The sequence below is a fragment of the Myripristis murdjan genome, chromosome 22, assembly GCF_902150065.1.
Source record: "Myripristis murdjan chromosome 22, fMyrMur1.1, whole genome shotgun sequence".
NCBI classification, from domain to species: domain Eukaryota; kingdom Metazoa; phylum Chordata; class Actinopteri; order Holocentriformes; family Holocentridae; genus Myripristis; species Myripristis murdjan.
In genome coordinates this window covers 7,230,499-7,249,660 of record NC_044001.1, presented here as the reverse complement: position 1 = coordinate 7,249,660, position 19,162 = coordinate 7,230,499, and the positions used below count along the sequence as shown (strand labels likewise).

Here is a 19,162-nt window from a genome sequence, read left to right as displayed (position 1 = left end):
GGTACAATTTATTGGAACAGTTTACAGAGAATAAACCTGAATAAAATGAACAGGCTGTTGTGGCAAAACTCAAAATGGAAAAGCTTGATGCAATGAATTCATGGTCAAGTTCAAGTCAATTATTTTTTTAAAAGGACATTAGTGTCTCACACTTCTAGTAATGATATTGTGACAAAAGACACATGATGTAATAAACTTTAAAAATGTAATAAAAATGCCACTCTAGATGGGTCTGCAACATAATAAAAACTGTCAATGTGATCAACCCTTAAAAGATTAAATAATATCACAGTATCATAATCAACAATTATGAACTCAAAATTGTCACATTCTTCTGTGATGACTGTAATAACTCAACTCATCACTCTTATTATTTTTATGACTTCATTACTCTGTGTTATTACATTAGTTACAAATATGTTTCAATCATAATGGAGTGATGATGTCTAGTTCATGTAATACTGTCTTTTGTGACGCATCACTTTAGTAGTTAGTGTTATAACATGATTATTTACAAATAAGATTAAAACATTATGGTGTTGTATCTGCAGTTTATGTAATAATAGATGTTTTTGATGTTATAGAGATTTAATGAAATTTCTGAGCCATTTAAAGTTTTCTCTCATTTCTTGTGGCCCCAGATGAGTAAAGAGGCAGTTTTGGGGTTGGACTCAGTGTCACCTCTCTCAGTGTCCTCGGTGCCTCGTGTCCCAGCTGCACTTCACTTCTAATTGGGTGGGATAAAGAGGTGTGACCAGCAGAGCTGCCACTTCCTCTGTGCTGCTACAAGAAAACACCAACACACACACTTTCCCTTTGCTTCCCTGCCTCTTGCTTCTTTTCTTAGCTCTCACAGAAATAGCAGCAGTCAGGTTGGAGCCCGTTCAGCCGCCAGTAACCCCGGCCTGCACAGCTGCTCTCAGAGACACACAGAGAGATGGAGGCTGAGATATGGAGGAGCCGGGTGGGGGTGGGAGAGCCCACAGACGCACACAGACTTCAGGTTTTTGTATGATGCTTTTTCACCGTGGGGACAGGGGGCCACGGTGATACAATCCTATGGAGCCGCTGTACAAAAACCTCCTCCCATTCACATGCATAGTGTAGAGCGCTGCATGGTGTTTGGGATGCATTTTACAGGGGAAAACATGAATATTCTGAGGGCATAAACTATGTCACTCAGCTGGGGGAGTGTAATGTCCACTTTGATGAGGACATTTGACTGGGATACATTTTTAAAAAATGTTAAAGTCATATCTGCTTCATTTGGATGTTTGATTAATTCATGTTGACAAAACAGCACAACTTGGACATGATGAAGCTCGGCTGAAAACATTTTTGACCAGTGGATTATAAAACAGTGTCTGAATGTGCCATTGAGGGCTGTTTCTGGAGAGTTTTGTGACTTTTTGTCAGAGGAGGCAGTCAGTGTGACACTGGAACTCAGGCCTTCTTTGGAAGTGGAACAAAACTCACAGTTTTGGGTAAGTCCCAGCTCTCCCAGGTTCAGGTCACTGAGACAAAGTTGAAATTGTGAAAATGTTTGGCTGATGAGGAGGGAATGATGTGCAGCGATGAAAAAGATGAACTATTTAGTTGAACTAAGAGCACTGTGACCAACAGCAATCCTGCTTACTTTGGCCAAGGAACCAAGCTGACAGTTTTAGGTAAATATTTCTGTCTCATATTGCCTTAAAACCTCAGGATCAAAGAAATAATTTGTAAAAAACATGAATGTCCTGAGATAATCCTGGTAGAGGACGGCAAAAGAGAATCTTGCTCAGTATTTCAGCACTGTGATGATAACAGAGAAGCTTACTTTGGAAGTGGAACAAAACTCACTGTTTTAGGTAAGTCCCAGCTCTCCCAGGTTAAGTTCAGTGAAACAAAGTTGAAACTGTGAAAATATTAGACTGACAATGAGAGAAGAATCAGTGGCCACAAAAAAGATCAAGTATTTAGCAGAACTTAGAGCACTGTGACCAGCACTGATCCTGCTTACTTTGGCAAAGGAACCAAGCTGACAGTTTTAGGTAAATATTGCAGTTTGATCATGAAATTTGTTAAGTTTCATATTGTCACAGAACCCCAGAGTGAAAAGAAAGATTTGTAAAATGTCCCAAGATAATTCTGATAGAGAATGACAGAGGAGAATCATGCTCAGTATTTTGATGCTGTGATAACCAAGGAGAAGCTTACTTTGGAAGTGGAACAAAACTCACTGTTTTGGGTAAGTCCCAGCTCTCACATTGAGCCAAACATTTTCACTGTTTCAGCAAAGTTGAACTGGTGAAAATGTTTGGCTGACAATGACAGAAGAATCAGTGGACATGGAAAAGATCAAGTATTGAGCTGAACTGTGAACACTGTGAACACTCAGCCTGCTTACTTTGGCAGTGGAACCAAGCTGACAGTTTTAGCTAAATATTTCAGTTTGATATTGAATTTTTAGCAAATATCACATTGTCAAAGAAGCTGGGCATGAAAAGAAAGATTTGTAAAATGTCCAAAGATGCTGGCGGTAGAGAATGACAGAAGAGATTCATGCTCAGTATTTATGCACTGTGACAATGCCAACGAAGCTTACTTTGGAAAAGGAACAAAACTCACTGTGTTGGGTAAGAAAAGGCTCACGAGCAAAGAATAATGATAAAAAGGCCTGTTTCTCTGAGTTGAAGCAGCAGTGTGAGAAACTTGTTTGGATCTTTGTAGTTGTAGTTCTGCTCAGCACTTTTTGATGTTAAGCTTGTACACTGTGCCAATTACGAAGCACACTTCGGCCAAGGGACAAAACTGACTGTTCTTGGTGAGTCGGACGGCAAAATTTCTTCTCCTCAATCCACCAAGAAATGAAGTAAAATCCATGTGAGCCTGACAGGTCAGATGTTAATGCAAACAGTTTTGTCTTGCATCAAACTATAGAAACAGGCTGTAACACCACAGATGCTGGTTTGGCTAGAAGAGAGCGATTAAATTAAAACTAAAGAAATGAAAAGCCATCGATAACAAGTGGGAAAAGCAAAAGGAGCACTTTGAGCTGATTTGAGCGCTGATGGAGCGCACTGTGCCTCTGGTTATGAGGCTCACTTCGGTGGAGGAACCAGGTTAACTGTCTTAGGTGAGAAATTAAACACAAAGTTGAAAATATGAAAATATTGTTCAGGAATCATCCTGAAAAACAGATTTGACTTCTTGTTGACTAAAGTGAAGACGCTTCAAGGCTCGACTGACACTTTGCCTTCACTGATGAATCCTAGTGACTTAAAGAAAAAGCAAAGATAAGAACTTAAATTAGCTTTGTGTAAAAATGATACATTTACTAATACAGGAGATTAGAAGGTAAATGTCAGTGGATTTTGGTTTACAGCAGATTACACTGGAGGTGTTCACAGGCCAAAGTGTGACAAAGTCAGATTATTTTCAAAGTGCAAGCCCTGAATAAGAGAAGCAGCAGGAAGAGTTTTTGTCACAGTCCAAACGCTCTGTGTTAATACTCTGAAGCTTATTTTGGAGCTGGAACTAAACTCACTGTTTTAGGTAAGAAAATCCTCCACAAAATCTGACAGAGTGAATTTCACAAATTATTCATCTGAATGAGGTGAACGGGACATGTTGAGAATATAGTTATTGATATTTTATTTGACGGTGGTGTAGGTAGATAACCTCTTTTTAAACTGTGAAAGAAGTTCTGGCAGAAGTTGGTTTGTTCCAGTACCAGAGGAATAACAAGCGCTGTCAATGTTGTGCAGCAATAAGACATTTGGCTCTGCGCCCAGATTATTGCTCTCATAGAAACTTCTTATCAGCTCTGTGAACGGCTGTGAGCTCCCAGTCAGAGGCTCACTTTGGGAAAGGAACCAAACTTACAGTCTTAGGTAAGGTCAAAACAACTTGATGTCATTCAGTGCTATGTAATACTCCACAGGGTGTAATGGCAAAGTAGGTGGTGTGATGGTTATTGTGCAAAGTCAGAGTTTAGCTGTATTTGATGGCCTCATGCTCTCAAATTGACCTTAACTCAAAAGTCCGGTGTTGTGAGGAAATTTACTTATTTTGGTATTTAACACACTATTCCTCTGTAAAACATGTACAAAACCAAAGGGTGTCAGTATCTCTCTAAAGTCGAGCAAAACAACAGCCAGTTTACAGCTTTCAGAGCTCAGAGGCTGCACAGTTTTTTCTGCAGCCATGTGTCAGTGTGAACAACTACGACCCTGCTTACTTTGGCCAGGGCACCAAACTGACGGTGTTAGGTAAGAAAATAAGATTTTACTGCTAAACGTTGACCTTGTGAGTTTGTTTGAACTGAAAATCAAGTTGAGGAAAATGGAAGACTGAAGATCATTAGGAATTTATTTTAGAGAAAAGTTTGGGCTTGTAGAAAAAACACAGTTTTCTGATCTAAATGCATAAATGTTGAGCTTGTTATGGTGAAAATGCTATGTTTGCTCCAGGCAGCAGGCTTTACTGTAATAGGTGAGATATTTAACTGTGACATTTGGCATTTAGCAGTAAAATATATAGAGTCAAACATACATATAGAGGAAAACAAGCTTGATAAGCAGGAAAACTGAATGTTTCCTCACTTTGCTTCAGGCAAACAGAGTTGAAGTTGAAAAGGAGCCAAATGTAGTTTTACATGACACACATCAAGTTACTGAGTCAGAGACAGTGATATCACATAGCAGAGCAAACCAGGAGGGATAGGAGGTGAAATTGTGGTTCTACTTTATATGTGCAGGTTAGCAGAGAAAATGATGGTGGCTCACTAATATAATGAACTGAAGTCTGTTCAGCCTTTGTGAGGTCGCTGCAGGAATGATCAGTCAGTTTTGTGCATGTGAGTTTGTGGTGTGCTCTGGCGGCACTTATCCTGCTTATTTTGGAGAGGGAACCAGGCTAACCGTTCTTGGTAAGATGACTGCAAAGATTTTTACAAAACCTGTAAAATTGTCTGAATCAATGAAATCAAAAAGGCTTTAATGTGACTGCTGTAACCTGAAATGCCCATGAGGTTTGTTGGATTTATGTTTAGCATCAGCAGGTACTCCTGTGTCATTCTCTACCCTGTTAAAGAAGCTTTTTGTATTTAAAGGTTCAAACGGTTTGAAGTTTTCTGGGTCGGCCCGTTTAGGATCTTCAAGAGCATGAATTTTAATTAAATGTTTTTTGTCTTTTGACCATGCAGAGTATAACGTCACTGCACCAACTGTCAAAATACTTCCACCTTCATCAAAGGAGTGTAAAAACAAGAAGAAGACCTTGGTGTGTGTGGCCTCTGGTTTCTACCCAGACCATGTGAGTGTGTTCTGGCAGATTGACGAGGTAACTGAAACAAATGGCGTGGCGACTGACAACAATGCCGTAAGGAAAAACGAGTCCTACAGCATCACCAGCAGGTTGAGGGTCTCGGCCAAAGACTGGCGCTCACGGACTTTCACCTGCACAGTCACCTTCTTTAATGGAACTGATTACAAACAATACTCAGACTCTCTTAAGGGCGCTGCAGGTAAGTCCATCTGAAACTCAGAGAGGAAACTTTGTCTTTTCGCTGCGAGAAAACAATGCAGCAACCAAAACCACCTTCAATTGTCTAATGCACTTTTTTTCTTGAAGGTGAAGGTGAAGGAGAGAGCTTCACAAAAGGTAAATCTACTATTGTGCATGATAAATAATACATAATATACTATATAATACTGCATCTCAAGTCACTGAAACCCCCTTAGTTTTCAGGTACAAACCAAATAATCATGGTAGTGCACATAAGAATAAAAGCATCAACAGAGTGTTTTTGACATGATTGTCTGTGCAAAGAGTTCTGGTTCTTCTCTCATGTGAAAGTTTCAATTTTCTGCAGAGAACTATGTGAGGACCTCGCAGGCTGGCAAACTCTCCTACGCTGTTTTCCTGGCCAAGAGCAGCTTGTATGCGCTCTTCATCACCGCTCTGGTGTGGAAACTTAAGGTTTGTCCCACATCATCTCCAGCATGTACTATGTACCTGTGCCATGTATGCTGGTTTGTACTTATACAGACTGTAATGTGTGTAGTTATACTCATATTAATATCGTGATTGGGAAAGCAGCACAGGAGCTGAAGACAAGACAGACCATCATTAAGTATAAAGTGAAGTGATTCAGGTGGTATCAGTGTTGTTGCTTGTAAAAACTGGATCAGTGAACTTGAATCCTTCTCTGTGTGTTTCACAGAATTCATCTGGGAAGCAGAGCAACTGAGAGCTGAGCTGAGGCCTGAACAGACGCATCAGAGGAACTGAGTCTCTTTGTTTCTGTCAATCAAATTAAAAACTGCCTTTTTCACAGAGCTCCAGTGCATTTATACTCAATAATATTCCCGCTGAAATAGATACAGTACATGTAAAGCATGTGAACAGTTTGTTTTTCTGATTTTCTGAATGGTTAATCATGCTGTCTGTTTGTGTGTAGCTGTGACTTTCTTTTTGCTTAATATTCTACTTAATAAAAGATTTTAGATGCTTATCTGTGACTCCATGTTCATTTAAACCTTGACTAATGGGACAAAGTTGAGAATATTGTGTGCAAAGTCAAAATGACTGATTTGTGTTTATTTTTTAAAAAATATTTTACGTTCAGGCAACTGAAGGCTACAGTGATTAAAGAAATAATTCTGCTTTAACTTGTAAATGAAAAATTACTTTCTTATTTTTTATGAAACTGTTATTTACATAGTGTACATGAACCAAACGTACATGAATGGATCTTTTCCTCTTTAACACACAGAAATTGACTTGGTGATATTAAACAAGAGGGTGGTTGACTGTTTTTAAAGCTGATTCCATTTCTGAAAGTTGAAAGTTGGATCCCTCCCCCCTCCACCGCTCTCATCTGCCTTCCTGCTCTGAACATCACTTGTTCCAGAGACAGTGGGAGGTATTTTTAGCAGTTTGCCTATCTTTCTGATTTCTGAGAAATCCACCTTTTGTTGCCCACATACGATCGACAGTTTCCATTTGCTGCAGCAGGCCTCTGCTCATCAGAGCTCTGCAAGCTGCTTCATTTGGCTCAGGACTGGATTTTCCATCAAGTCAAACTGAGAGATGACTAAACTCCCTGTTGATGTTTAGTTGAGAAGTTACATCTTCTTTTTTACACTCATTTGAAGTTACTGAAGTGGCTGTAATTGGGTCATATCAAGCTTTTCCACTCTGCACAAGTGAAAGCTGATTAAATCTATTTTGTTTTAGTGAGTAAAACAACTTGAACCCTTTGCTTGTGTTGCTTGAAGACGTTCAGAGGTTAAAGTAAATGTTCAGTAAAGTGCGAGGCACACCACACCTCACATCAACAGGAAATCAATGTTCTGATCTGTGTGCAGAAGGAGGCAGAGTGTGTCGGTGGTGAGGAAGAAACTGGGGCTTGAAACCCTGCAGGGGAGCTGAGAGCGACAGCAGAGAAGAGGATGTGGTCGCAGAGCAGCCTGCACATCATTCTCTGTGCTGAGAAACGACAGAGGTGCAACCTTCCACATGACCACAACAAACAGCTCGCAAAGGACACCTGTGTCACTGCAACAGCCTTCCACACACACACACACACACACACACACACACACACACACACACACACACACACACACACTCTTCAGATATGTGTACAAACAGCTGAGATCCCTCTGGAACAGGAAGAACGCTCCATTTCTGTGTCAACTGAAGCTCCAGCATGAGCACGTCTGCTGCCAATCTGGTGCACAAATCTGCATTTCACATTTTAAGGTTGAACATGTGGCAGATGTAAAAGCTGAGTTTTGATGCAGTCACACAAGTAAACACACAGTCAGGCAGACTGGAGAGAGACATCCACAATCTATTGATAATAAAAGACTCTATGAGGGTGTTTACATTAAAGTCGGTCACTTCAAATTGTTGAGTTGTTTTGGCGTTTGTCCTGTCAATCATTTCCATGACAAGCATGTGCAGCAGTGTGTGTCCCTCTTTGAAACATATCAAAGCATTTGGTCGATGCTTTTGTCCAAAATGTCTTTTCTCAAAGTGTCAAGGCCCATTTTGACCATCTGCAGCCCCAGTGGGAGTCACACTGAGGAAGAACATTTTCTATTTTCTTGGGCTGTTGCCCTGAAAAACATGTTTGTGCCTTCTGGAGTCAGACAAACAGGAAACAGCCTGTGAGACGGTGTCTGACATCTGGAATCAAAACAGTTACTGGATATCTACGAATCTTAATCCTGACCTTCACATGTCACCTGCTGACTTGTTTGTGGAGAAATTGGAGCCATGACATTCTCTTGGACGACTTCTCTCCCTCCAGTAGAATAAAGATTTTTACCACCTGACAAAAATCCACAGCAACTCTACTGAAAAGGGCCAGAATTCAAATGAATTCAAATGAATTCATATGAATATTCTTCTTTACTCATGACTTTTTGTCCTTGTTTTGGTTGAATGAGCACATTGCTCTTATTTGCCCAATAACAGTAAGTGCAATGCAAATATAATACACATAAATTATATTTTTGTATGTTTATGCTATGTGGTTTTTGTTTAGGATATGGGCTGACCTGCTATACTGTGGTGCTTCACAGCATCATGACAGGATAGAAGAGGCAGTATCAATTCAGATGATCAAAAATGCATTAAAAAGTGTTTCAGTCATTAAACCAACTAACCACTTATGCACAGTATATAAACAGGAGGAGGCTATTTAAAGACCAGACATTCAGGGACTTCTTGACTTCTCCTGGTCTGTAACAGGTCGTCTGTATCACAGCAGAGGGTTAAATATAATTACTTCAACAAAAACATCAACAGTAAGTACAGCTGTATCAGTAATAGAGACACTCATTAGCAAAAGCAAAAGACAGAAACAGTGGATCCATAATAAAGGTTAACTTGCTTATAAGATTATATCAGATCCACATGATACTGGAACATGACAGGCAGGAGGCTCCTAGTGGCCATCAGAGGCACTGCAGCAGAACTGGAGGGACCAGGAGGGAGACTGAGGAACTATATTTTGTTATATTTTGTTGTTGTTCTGCACCACCGGGTGTAGGTGTCCTGGAGGTCGGGCAGTGCTGTACGGGTGATGCGCTCTGATTTTCTTGAAAATGATTCTCTTGTGTCAGTAAACTGGCAAAGTTTTACTTTTGCTGCAGCACATTCATCCACACACTAACATTTAAAAAGAATATACCTTTTATTATTGCACATGTTCTTTCCTATGGGTACAGTGGACAACAAGGTTGATTACACTTTGTAAAGAAATGCAAATACAGCAAGAAAAATACACGACAACATTAAAAATGGTGTAGACATCACAACGAGAGAGAGAGAGAGAGAGAGAGAGAGAGAGACCTTCTAAAGCATTAAAACAGCGCCATCTACTGTAACAAACTGTACAAGAGTATTTCATATATTTTTAAAGATAAACATTGGAATTCCAAATTGGATGAATTTACAGAATTTTAAGTAACGACTTCCTCTGGATTTTGTGATTATGGCACATGGTTTTGTGACCCACAAATGAGGGGGATTCAGAGGAAATTTTAAGGGAATAAAACCATACGACATGATTTGCATTTTGCTAAAGCTGCGTGAAAATATTGTAATTCCACTTTAAGATCTTCATGTTTTCACTTTAAACGGTTCAAGTTAAGTTGAAGATTCTCAGGTTCTTGGCCTTTTACAGTAGAATATTTATGAAACCCATTAGACAATATTGAAAATACATTGTCATCAAGCTAAAAGCAATGATGTTTTTCTTGGTCAGTTTAGAGATGGTGGGCTTTCCTCTAACATCCTCCAACATCAGAGATGCAACCTCAAATGAAAACGAATGATTTCAGTCTTAAATCTCAGTTTTAAAATGATCTGTGTTGTTTTTTTATCATTAACTCCTGCATCTGCTTGGTGAGAAGAAGAAGCTCCTAACAGATGAAGAAATATAACAGTTAACTGGTGTTGAAAAGCTTCAGAGAAGGAAACGCCCATTATAATCTATAATCTGTGTGGGACAGGAAGTAACAGCATTTTGTGATGAGCTGTGATCCTGTACGCTGCTGGATCAAAATCCACATTGTCAGTCTAACTGAGTTTATAGAGGGTGGGGTTAAGTATTGTGTTGCTCCACACAAAGAAATCTCCCATTATAATCTCTTCTCTGTGTGAGAGGGGAAGCCAGTGTTAGTTAGAATGGGTTGATCCAGGTGCAAGGGGCTGTGAGCTGTAATACAGAGATGGAAAAATGTGTGATGGGAGGTTTTTGTACTGAGGAGCAGCGATACGCAGCACTGTGGTAACTAGCAGCACAGAAGTACACTGCACTGCTGTTCAGGCTGAGGTCCTCAGTTGTTAATGTGCTGTTCTCACCTTGATTTGCATTCCCACCCATCTGGACAGTCACTCCAGGCTCAAGATTTGCAATACCTGCTAACATGTATCCCAAGAATTGCATTTGTTGATTCTCTGACTGTCTGTACCAGAAGATTCGATTATAGCCCTGAATATCATGTGAACAGTTGAATTGGGCTGTTTCTCCTGGCTTCTTGTACATGTCAGCTGGAATCTGGTGAACTTGGTCACTGAGAGAGGAACCTGTGGAAAAGACATCAACACACAACAACAGACATCATACAATAAGTGACTAGTCAGGAACTTATGTGTGTTTAATGTAGTACAGACTTGAAATACTGGTCTTCACTTCAAGTCTTCAAGTCTTCAAGTCAAAGCTCAAAGGCTGCTTTTTTTTTTTTTTTTTTTTAATTTTCCAGTCAGGCTTTGAATTTATCTTTAAGCCCTTACACTATGCAACTACAGTGACTGCACAACTGAAGCTTGAGTGTAAATTAATAAAATTCATATATCATAAAATTCTTGAAATGTCATTACCTGACACCAAAATAGTGTTAAAGGTTATGCTGAAGAAAATGATGATCATGTTGTGTTTTCTTAGTGGTTGGTTAAACTGCAGAACGTAAGTTCCCAGTCTTGTTGTTGCTATGAATTATAATACTTTCATCAGTATATAGGCAAGTGTAATGCTTATACCCTCCTCTTTTTCTGTGTAAAACCACTTATTAACATATTACACATGATATATTTTGGTGGGTGGTGTCATCCACACCCTCCTCCCTTTAACATTGTTTTTTCAACCATCACTTTACCAGTGGCTCTAAATGGGTGTGAGTGATGAAACACTGCCACCTTATGAGGGGAAGAACTTCAAATAAATTCTAAAATATTTTAAAATCCACTCAAAAATTTTTATTCTTAAACTTGCATTTAATTGTAAAGGTTTTTTTTTTTTTTTTTCAGAAATAATGCTTTTTATTTTTATACTTTAATTATGCTGACCTTGATATAACTGCTTCCTTGTACCTGTAATAATCACTATGTTATTGTGACATGATGGTCACACTGACAGCTTTCAGTAACACATTTTTTTTTCTTTGGAAATTTCATTAATTTGATTGATCAACAATATTTGTTATATATTGTTCCTCTTCTGGCACCAGAATTGTAAATTTCCTGGCCGTACTGGGAGACTTTTCAGGCCACGAATCAGGTAATCAGGCTAACAACAGCTGATGACAACAGCTCCAAAAGCTATTACTAAAACTGTGTTTTTGATGTGATTGCAGGTGAGATAAGTACACAAGCACCATATAGGGTCAGGTCAAATTCCTCTCTGTTCCCAGTGACGTGTTTTATGTTCTTTAATACGTGTTGATGATTTATATGAGTGACGATAAAGCAGCTAACTGATGCTAGCCTCAGGCGCTAATGTAGCCATACAGTCACATTAGTGGCGGGACGTTATTGTTTTGAATGTCATGTTCAGAGGATGTAAGGATACAAAATTTCAGTACAATACTGTTTAACTTAGATTAATATTTTGTTAGTGAACACAGGTGCCCATTTTATATTGTTTATCCTTGCCAGGCAAATTTATTTTCAGTTGTTTACGTTGTTAATTAAATGGATCTGAGTCATAGGCTATCTATGGTAGAAGCATGAAGTAGCCTAGTCATAAAGGGTTTATTGAATTAAACTGAGTCTTGGTAGAAGCCGAAAGTAAACTTGTCATAACAAAAATGGCTGTGAGGACAACAGCTACGAAAGCCATTACTAAAACTGTGTTTTTGATGTGATTGCAGAAGAATAAAATCATCTGGCAGCTGGATGTCACAAATCTCTCATTCAGTGTTTAACAGTAGCTACAGTCCGGGCCTGCCCATAGGTGGAATGAGCAAAATGCCATAAAGAGACACAAAATTTCCATTTTTTTTTTTTTTTTTTTTTTGGCATAAATATAATCAAATTTAAAGACACATAAATTATAATCAGAATGTCAGCTATCAGCAGCTGTCCTTCAGAGACATTAGTATGAGCACTGGCTTTAAAAATACACACTGGCCAATCATTATTTTGTGTGTGCAACAGTCCACACTGATACTGAATTAATTCATGGGAGCAAATATACTGTGTAGCAGTTCACATCACTGCAAACACTTCATTTTATAAGCATCAAATACGCATGGATAGAGTATTTTGAATATTACAGTAACAGTTAAGCTTCCATCAGCCACTATAACACAAAGTAAATATGACATGTTTGATGATGATACTGTCTATGTGGAAGTCAAAAGCCTGTTGTGATGTGAAATCACAGCATTTTATATCTCAGCATTTCATCACCAGAGTCAGCTTCCACTTTTTGCTGCTATATGAAAATTTACATTGTGCCAGAGGGCCAAGTAGAGCCCAAAAGCAGACACAAAGACACAGGTTTAAGAATTTGAAGGATTAAGCAGGAGGATTTGGCCCAGGCTGGCAGAGGAGAAGGTTGAGATGAGATTAAAACTGCACACTGTGGATGCTGGGTTACAGGTGAGGCTGGCACCTGCTGGATGAACAGGTAAGTAGAGCTTTGCAGACAGGGATGACGAACTGTAGACAGGAGGAGAGCGGCTAATACAGGAAAAAACAGCTGAGTTGTTGATCGACAGATGAATCAGGCAGTTCTGACTGTGCAGGGCAGACATGGGTGGGTGCAGAGCTGCTGTGATTCCCACATGGAGACCTGAGCCAAGTGAAAGCAAAAGAGGAAAGGACAAATGAGAACTAGAGCAAGGGAGAGAGAGAAAAACTGAGCGAGGGAAAAGAGAAACCATACAAACACACCCACACGCACACTCACACACAAAGAGAGGAACTGGCAGCTAAGACTGAACTGTACATGGGAGTATTGGTGGTACTGGAGCTCCCCCTACAGGACATGAGATAAAACACCCATACAGCCGACAGCAGTTGTGGCTACAGTGCATTGGGGTTTTTGTTCAGCGATTGAGTAAATCTGTATCACTGTGCTCACTGACAGCACAGAAATACAAGCCTTTATCTTCTGCTACCAAATCCTTCACTGTCAAAGTCCCACTGGCAGCATCAGGCTTGGTCACTGGGAATTTCTCCTCTTTGAAGTCGGGTTCATATTCAGGTTTGCCGAATGTAGGACTGAGCACTATTTGTTTCATTCCTTCTCCTGGGACCTGTCTGTACCAGTACATCTGATTGTAGTTAATGCCCTTGGTGTGATTACAGTGTATCGTTGCATTTTCACCCACATTTTTCCACAGTTTGGGGGTCTGGGTGACATCACTGCCAACAGTCAGACCTGTGTGCAGAACAGAATAAATGTGATCACTTCTTACCATACACATTTATGTCAAACCATTATCTTTTTCTGTTATCCTCTGACATCAGAGAACATAAAAAAGTTGTAAAAACCTTTGTTAAAAACTGGTATTTATTATTTGGCATCACTCTGATCAGTTACACGTATGTTGCTGACATTTCCAAAGATGAACAAATCTATTCTATGTGCAATTTTACTTTAAAACCAGGGTCAACTCTCCTTTGTTCCCTTATTTTTCAGTTAGCTAATAATCATTCTGTACTTTACCTGTAATCCAGAGCAGTAATGCTGACAAGCTGAGGAAGCCATGTTTGATGAGGATGATGATGATGCTGTCCATGTTGTGGGAGTCAGAGAGCAGCAGAGTCTCATATATGACTGTCAGTACAGTTCCAGAGATATGAAGAGCTGTCACAGTGGAGCTCTGTGTGATGTGGCAGCTGGTGGGAGTGTCACAGCATTTTGTGATGAGCTGTGATCCTGTACGCTGCTGGATCAAAATCCACATTGTCAGTCTAACTGACTTTATAGGGGGTGTGGTTTAGTGTTGTGTTGCTCCACACAAAGAAATCTCCCATTATAATCTCTTCTCTGTGTGAGAGGGGAGGCCACTTTGGTTAGAATGGGTTGATCCAGGTGCAAGGGGCTGTGAGCTGTAATACAGAGATGGAAAAATGTGTGACGGGAGGTTTTTGTACTGAGGAGCAGCGATACGCAGCACTGTGGTAACTAGCAGCACAGAAGTACACTGCACTGCTGTTCAGGCTGAGTTCCTCAGTTGTTAATGTGCTGATCTCGCCTTGAGTTTCTCTCCCACCAATCTGGACAGTCACTCCAGGCTCAAGATTTGCTATCATGACATTTATGTATCCCAGGAGCTGCATTTGTTGATTCTCTGACTGTCTGTACCAGAGGATTCGATTGTAGCTCTGAATATTGTGTGAACAGTTGATTTGGGCTTTTTCTCCTGGCTTCTTGTACATGTCAGCTGGAGTCTGGTGAACTTGGTCACTGAGAGAGGAACCTGTGGAAAACACATCAACACACAACAACAGACATCATACAATAGGTGACATGACATGAACTTACTGTTTTTTTTCTTTTTCTCAGAAAGCCTGAATTCATATTTATATTATACAGTATGTAAATAAAATGGCTGCACCAAAGAAGCCTGGTGGTATGCAAATAAAACAGTAAATGGACACCACATTAATAATTATAACAAGAAAAATTAACAAAAGTATTAAAATTCATTTTCTGACATTACCTGAAACCAGAAGAGTGTTGAAGGTTATGCTGAGGAATACGAGGATCATGTTGTGTTTTCTGAATATTGGTTAGATTACAGAATGAAATATGACAGTGTTACGATGTCTTCATCAGTGTAAATGCAGGTGTACTGATTATACCCTCCTCTTTCTCAGAGTCATCCCACGCAGAATAATTCACATTGTTTAGGTGGGTGGCGTCACAGCACATCCTCCTCCCTTCAACATTATAGTTTTCTCATCTGCCACGACACCACTGGCTCTGTTTGGTGTGGAGTAAAGATACACTACCACCTTGTGAGGGGAAAATAAAAAAAAAAGAAAAAAGAGCAGAGAGGAGCCCTGCTGTTTTCAAAGAATCAAGTGATATCTTATATTTTTAGATTTGCATTAAATTGGAAATTTGTTATGGTCTCATAAATATTGTTCATTTCTTTAATTTTATAATAATGATAATTTTTATACAATCACTTCATTAATATGAAAGTAATACAAGAAGAGTTGAGTATATGGGAAAAAGATGTGACGCTTACATGAACAAACTAAAAAAAAAAAAAAAAATCTTAAACATATCAACCCATTCCAGTTCATTTAATTTTTTTGACTAAAATAGGTGATTGGTGGTCAGGACCAACATTGAGGTGTCAGTATTAACAGGATATGTGAAAATCTCATATTCATCTCTGGTCCAGAGGTTTTTGTGCAGCTTCACAAGTTCACTGTGTCACTGTGGGGCTGAGAGACAGCACAGAAATACAAGCCTTTATCTTCTGCTACCAAATCCTTCACTGTCAAAGTCCCACTGGCAGCATCAGGCTTGGTCACTGGGAATTTCTCCTCTCTGAAGTCGGGTTCATATTCAGGTTTGCCGTATGTAGGACTGAGCACTATTTGTTTCATTCCTTCTCCTGGGAGCTGTCTGTACCAGTACATATTAGGGTAGCTAGTGCCCTTGTTGTGATTGCAGTGTATCGTTGCATTTTCACCCACATTTTCCCACAGTTTGGGGGTCTGGGTGACATCACTGCCAACAGTCAGACCTGTGTGCACAACAGAATAAATGTGATGACTTCTTACCATACACATTTATGTCAAACCATTATCTTTTGCTGTTATCCTCTGACATCAGAGAACATAAAAAAGTTGTAAAAACCTTTGTTAAAAACTGGTATTTATTATTTGGCATCACTCTGATCAGTTACACGTATGTTGCTGACATTTCCAAAGATGAACAAATCTATTCTATGTGCAATTTTACTTTAAAACCAGGGTCAACTCTCCTTTGTTCCCTTATTTCTCAGTTAGCTAATAATCATTCTGTACTTTACCTGTAATCCAGAGCAGTAATGCTGACAAGATGAGGAAGCCATGTTTGGTGAGGATGATGATGATGCTGTCCATGTTGTGGGAGTCACAGAGCAGCAGAGTTTCATATATGACTGTCAGTACAGTTCCAGAGATATGAAGAGCTGTCACAGTGGAGCTCTGTGTGATGTGGCAGCTGGTGGGAGTGTCACAGCATTTTGTGATGAGCTGTGATCCTGTACGCTGCTGGATCAAAATCCACATTGTCAGTCTAACTGACTTTATAGGGGGTGGGGTTTAGTGTTGTGTTGCTCCACGCAAAGAAATCTCCCATTATAATCTCTTCTCTGTGTGAGAGGGGAGGCCAGTGTTGGTTAGAATGGGTTGATCCAGGTGCAAGGGGCTGTGAGCTGTAATACAGAGATGGAAAAATGTGTGACGGGAGGTTTTTGTACTGGGGAGCAGTGATACGCAGCACTGTGGTAACTAGCAGCACAGAAGTACACTGCACTGCTGTTCAGGCTGAGTTCCTCAGTTGTTAATGTGCTGGTCTCGCCTTGATTTGCACTCCCACCCATCTGGACAGTCACTCCAGGCTCAAGATTTGGACTCCCATGTAAAATCATGTATCCCAGGAGCTGAATTTGTTGATTCTCTGACTGTCTGTACCAGAGGATTCGATCGTAGCTCGGAATATTGTGTGAACAGTTGAGTTGGGCTGTTTCTCCTGGCTTCTTGTACATGTCAGCTGGAGTCTGGTCAACTTTGTCATTGAGAGAGGAACCTGTGGAAAACACATCAACACACAACAACAGACATCATACAATAGGTGACATGACATGAATTTAGTGCTTTTTTTTTCAGTTTCTCAGAAAGCCTGGATTTATATTTATATTATACAGTATCCAAATGAAATGTCTGCATCAAAGAAGCCTGGTGGTATGCAAATAAAACAGTATATACACACCACATTGATAATTATTACAAGAAAAAAGTAAAAAAAAAAAAAAAAAAAAAAAAAAAGTATTAAAATTCATTTACTGGCATTACCTGAAACCAGAAGAGTGTTGAAGGTTATGCTGAGGAATATGAGGATCATGTTGTGTTTTCTGAATATTGGTTAGATTACAGAATGTAATGTGACAGTGTTACGATGTCTTCATCAGTGTAAATGCAGGTGCACTGATTATACCCTCCTCTTTCTCTGAGTCATCCCACGCAGAATAATTCACATTGTTTAGGTGGGTGGCGTCATAGAACATCCTCCTCCCTTCAACATTATAGTTTTCTCATCTGCCATGACACCACTGGCTCTGTTTAGTGAGGAGTAAAGATACACTACCACCTTGTGAGGGAAAACAGAAAAAAAAAAAAAAAAAAAGGACTTGCTGAAGAGGCTGTGCTTGCTGCTCATGTGCTGCAGGAAAAAGAAAACCTGAGTCGCAACTGTCAGTATAATTAGAGATTTCAGTTTTTGTTACGGTGCAGTTTTCAGCAATGTAAATAACTTCAAAAATAATGTGGGCACTGCTCATCTAAGGTCAAAGTTCATCCTCGTTGCACTGTGAACTCACAGCGTGTCCTCAGACGAAGTCAAAGTTGTGTCAAACCACACGATCAGATCTTGAGAGCCTTGGTTTAGTGGTTGTTCCCTGGCAGAGTTTGGCTGCAGGTGTTCAGCCTGTACAGGCAGACAGACAGGAGGGTTTTTGTAGGGAGGAGACAGGAGTCTGCAGCACTGTGCTGACGGGCAGCACAGAAATACACAGCACTGTCATCTAACGAAACATTAGAAATGGTTAACTGTGAAAATTCACCACCGTTTCCTTTAAAGCTGATTTTTCCAGCAACATCTTTTTCAGGGTAAGGGAAGTTGAGATTGAGATATCCCAGGAACTGTGGAGCACTGCTTCCATCTTGTTTGAACCAGAGAATGTGATCATGATTTGGTATGCTGTGTGAGCAACGGATCTCACTCTCCACAGATTCACCAACACTCTTGATGATAGAAGAGGGCATTTGGAGAACTTTAGTGCTGTCAGAAGAACCTGTGGATATGGAAAGAAAAAAAATATGTTGAATGTTTTCATGTTATCAAACAATATCTGTCACGTTTCCTCCTGTCAGGAACTTCTTCTTCTCACCATTAATTTGAGGTAGATGCAGGAGGTAAATTATGAAAACCACGCAGATCATTTTAAACCTGAGGTTCAAGACTTTATCATGAGATTTCCATTCAGGTTGCATCTCTGTTGTACCAGTGAACAAGAACACATCAGTAATGAATAGCAGAGGTGAGAGCGATTTATATTGCAGCTCTGAATTCATCAGCAGGTGTAGCACTGTGTATTACTGAACTCACTAAACCCCACCCCCTATGAACTCAGTTAGACTGACAATGTGGAATTTGATCCAGCAGCGTACAGGATCACAGCACATTACAAAATGCTGTGACACTCCCACCAGCTGCCACATCACACAGAGCTCCACTGTGACAGCTCTTCATATCTCTGGAACTGTACTGACAGTCATATATGAGACTCTGCTGCTCTGACTTCCACAACATGGACAGCATCATCATCATCAAACATGGCTTCCTCAGCTTGTCAGTGTTACTGCTCTGGATTACAGGTAAACTGCAGAATGACTGTCTTAAAATGATGTACTGGTACAGATATACTAGTACAGACAGCTCCCAGGAGAAGGAATGAAAGAAACTGTCTTCACCAGTACATACGGCAAACCTGACTTTCAACCCGACTTCAAAGAGGAGAAATTCCCAGTGACCAAGCCTGATGCTGCCAGTGGGACTTTGATGGTGAAGGATTTGGTAGCAGAAGATAAAGGCTTGTATTTCTGTGCTGTCAGTGAGCACAGTGGTAGAGACTCAACTGCTGAA

General features: G+C 40.0%; 1 protein-coding gene and 2 gene segments (V, D, J or C); 1 reads left to right on the top strand and 2 right to left on the bottom strand.

Annotated features, from left to right (window-relative positions):
- Nucleotides 1-6,499, top strand: part of LOC115354008 (immunoglobulin lambda-1 light chain-like) — a 47,685-nt gene extending 41,186 nt beyond the window's left edge. The window contains exons 4-9 of the mRNA XM_030044151.1: nt 2,189-2,230; nt 4,362-4,367; nt 5,189-5,509; nt 5,617-5,646; nt 5,858-5,964; nt 6,209-6,499. Of these exons, the coding sequence (XP_029900011.1) occupies nt 2,189-2,230; nt 4,362-4,367; nt 5,189-5,509; nt 5,617-5,646; nt 5,858-5,964; nt 6,209-6,235 (533 nt within the window). The 3' untranslated portion in view covers nt 6,236-6,499. The remainder of the gene's footprint in view (nt 1-2,188; nt 2,231-4,361; nt 4,368-5,188; nt 5,510-5,616; nt 5,647-5,857; nt 5,965-6,208) is intronic.
- A 6,835-nt stretch (nt 6,500-13,334) lies between these two features.
- LOC115354465 (T cell receptor beta variable 29-1-like) lies at nt 13,335-14,198 on the bottom strand. The segment is given in 2 exon segments: nt 13,335-13,669; nt 13,958-14,198. Coding segments are annotated over 2 exon segments (576 nt in total).
- A 109-nt stretch (nt 14,199-14,307) lies between these two features.
- On the bottom strand, nt 14,308-17,362 carry LOC115354464 (T cell receptor beta variable 30-like). The segment is given in 2 exon segments: nt 14,308-14,714; nt 17,314-17,362. Coding segments are annotated over 2 exon segments (456 nt in total).
- Between the last annotated feature and the right edge of the window lie 1,800 nt (nt 17,363-19,162).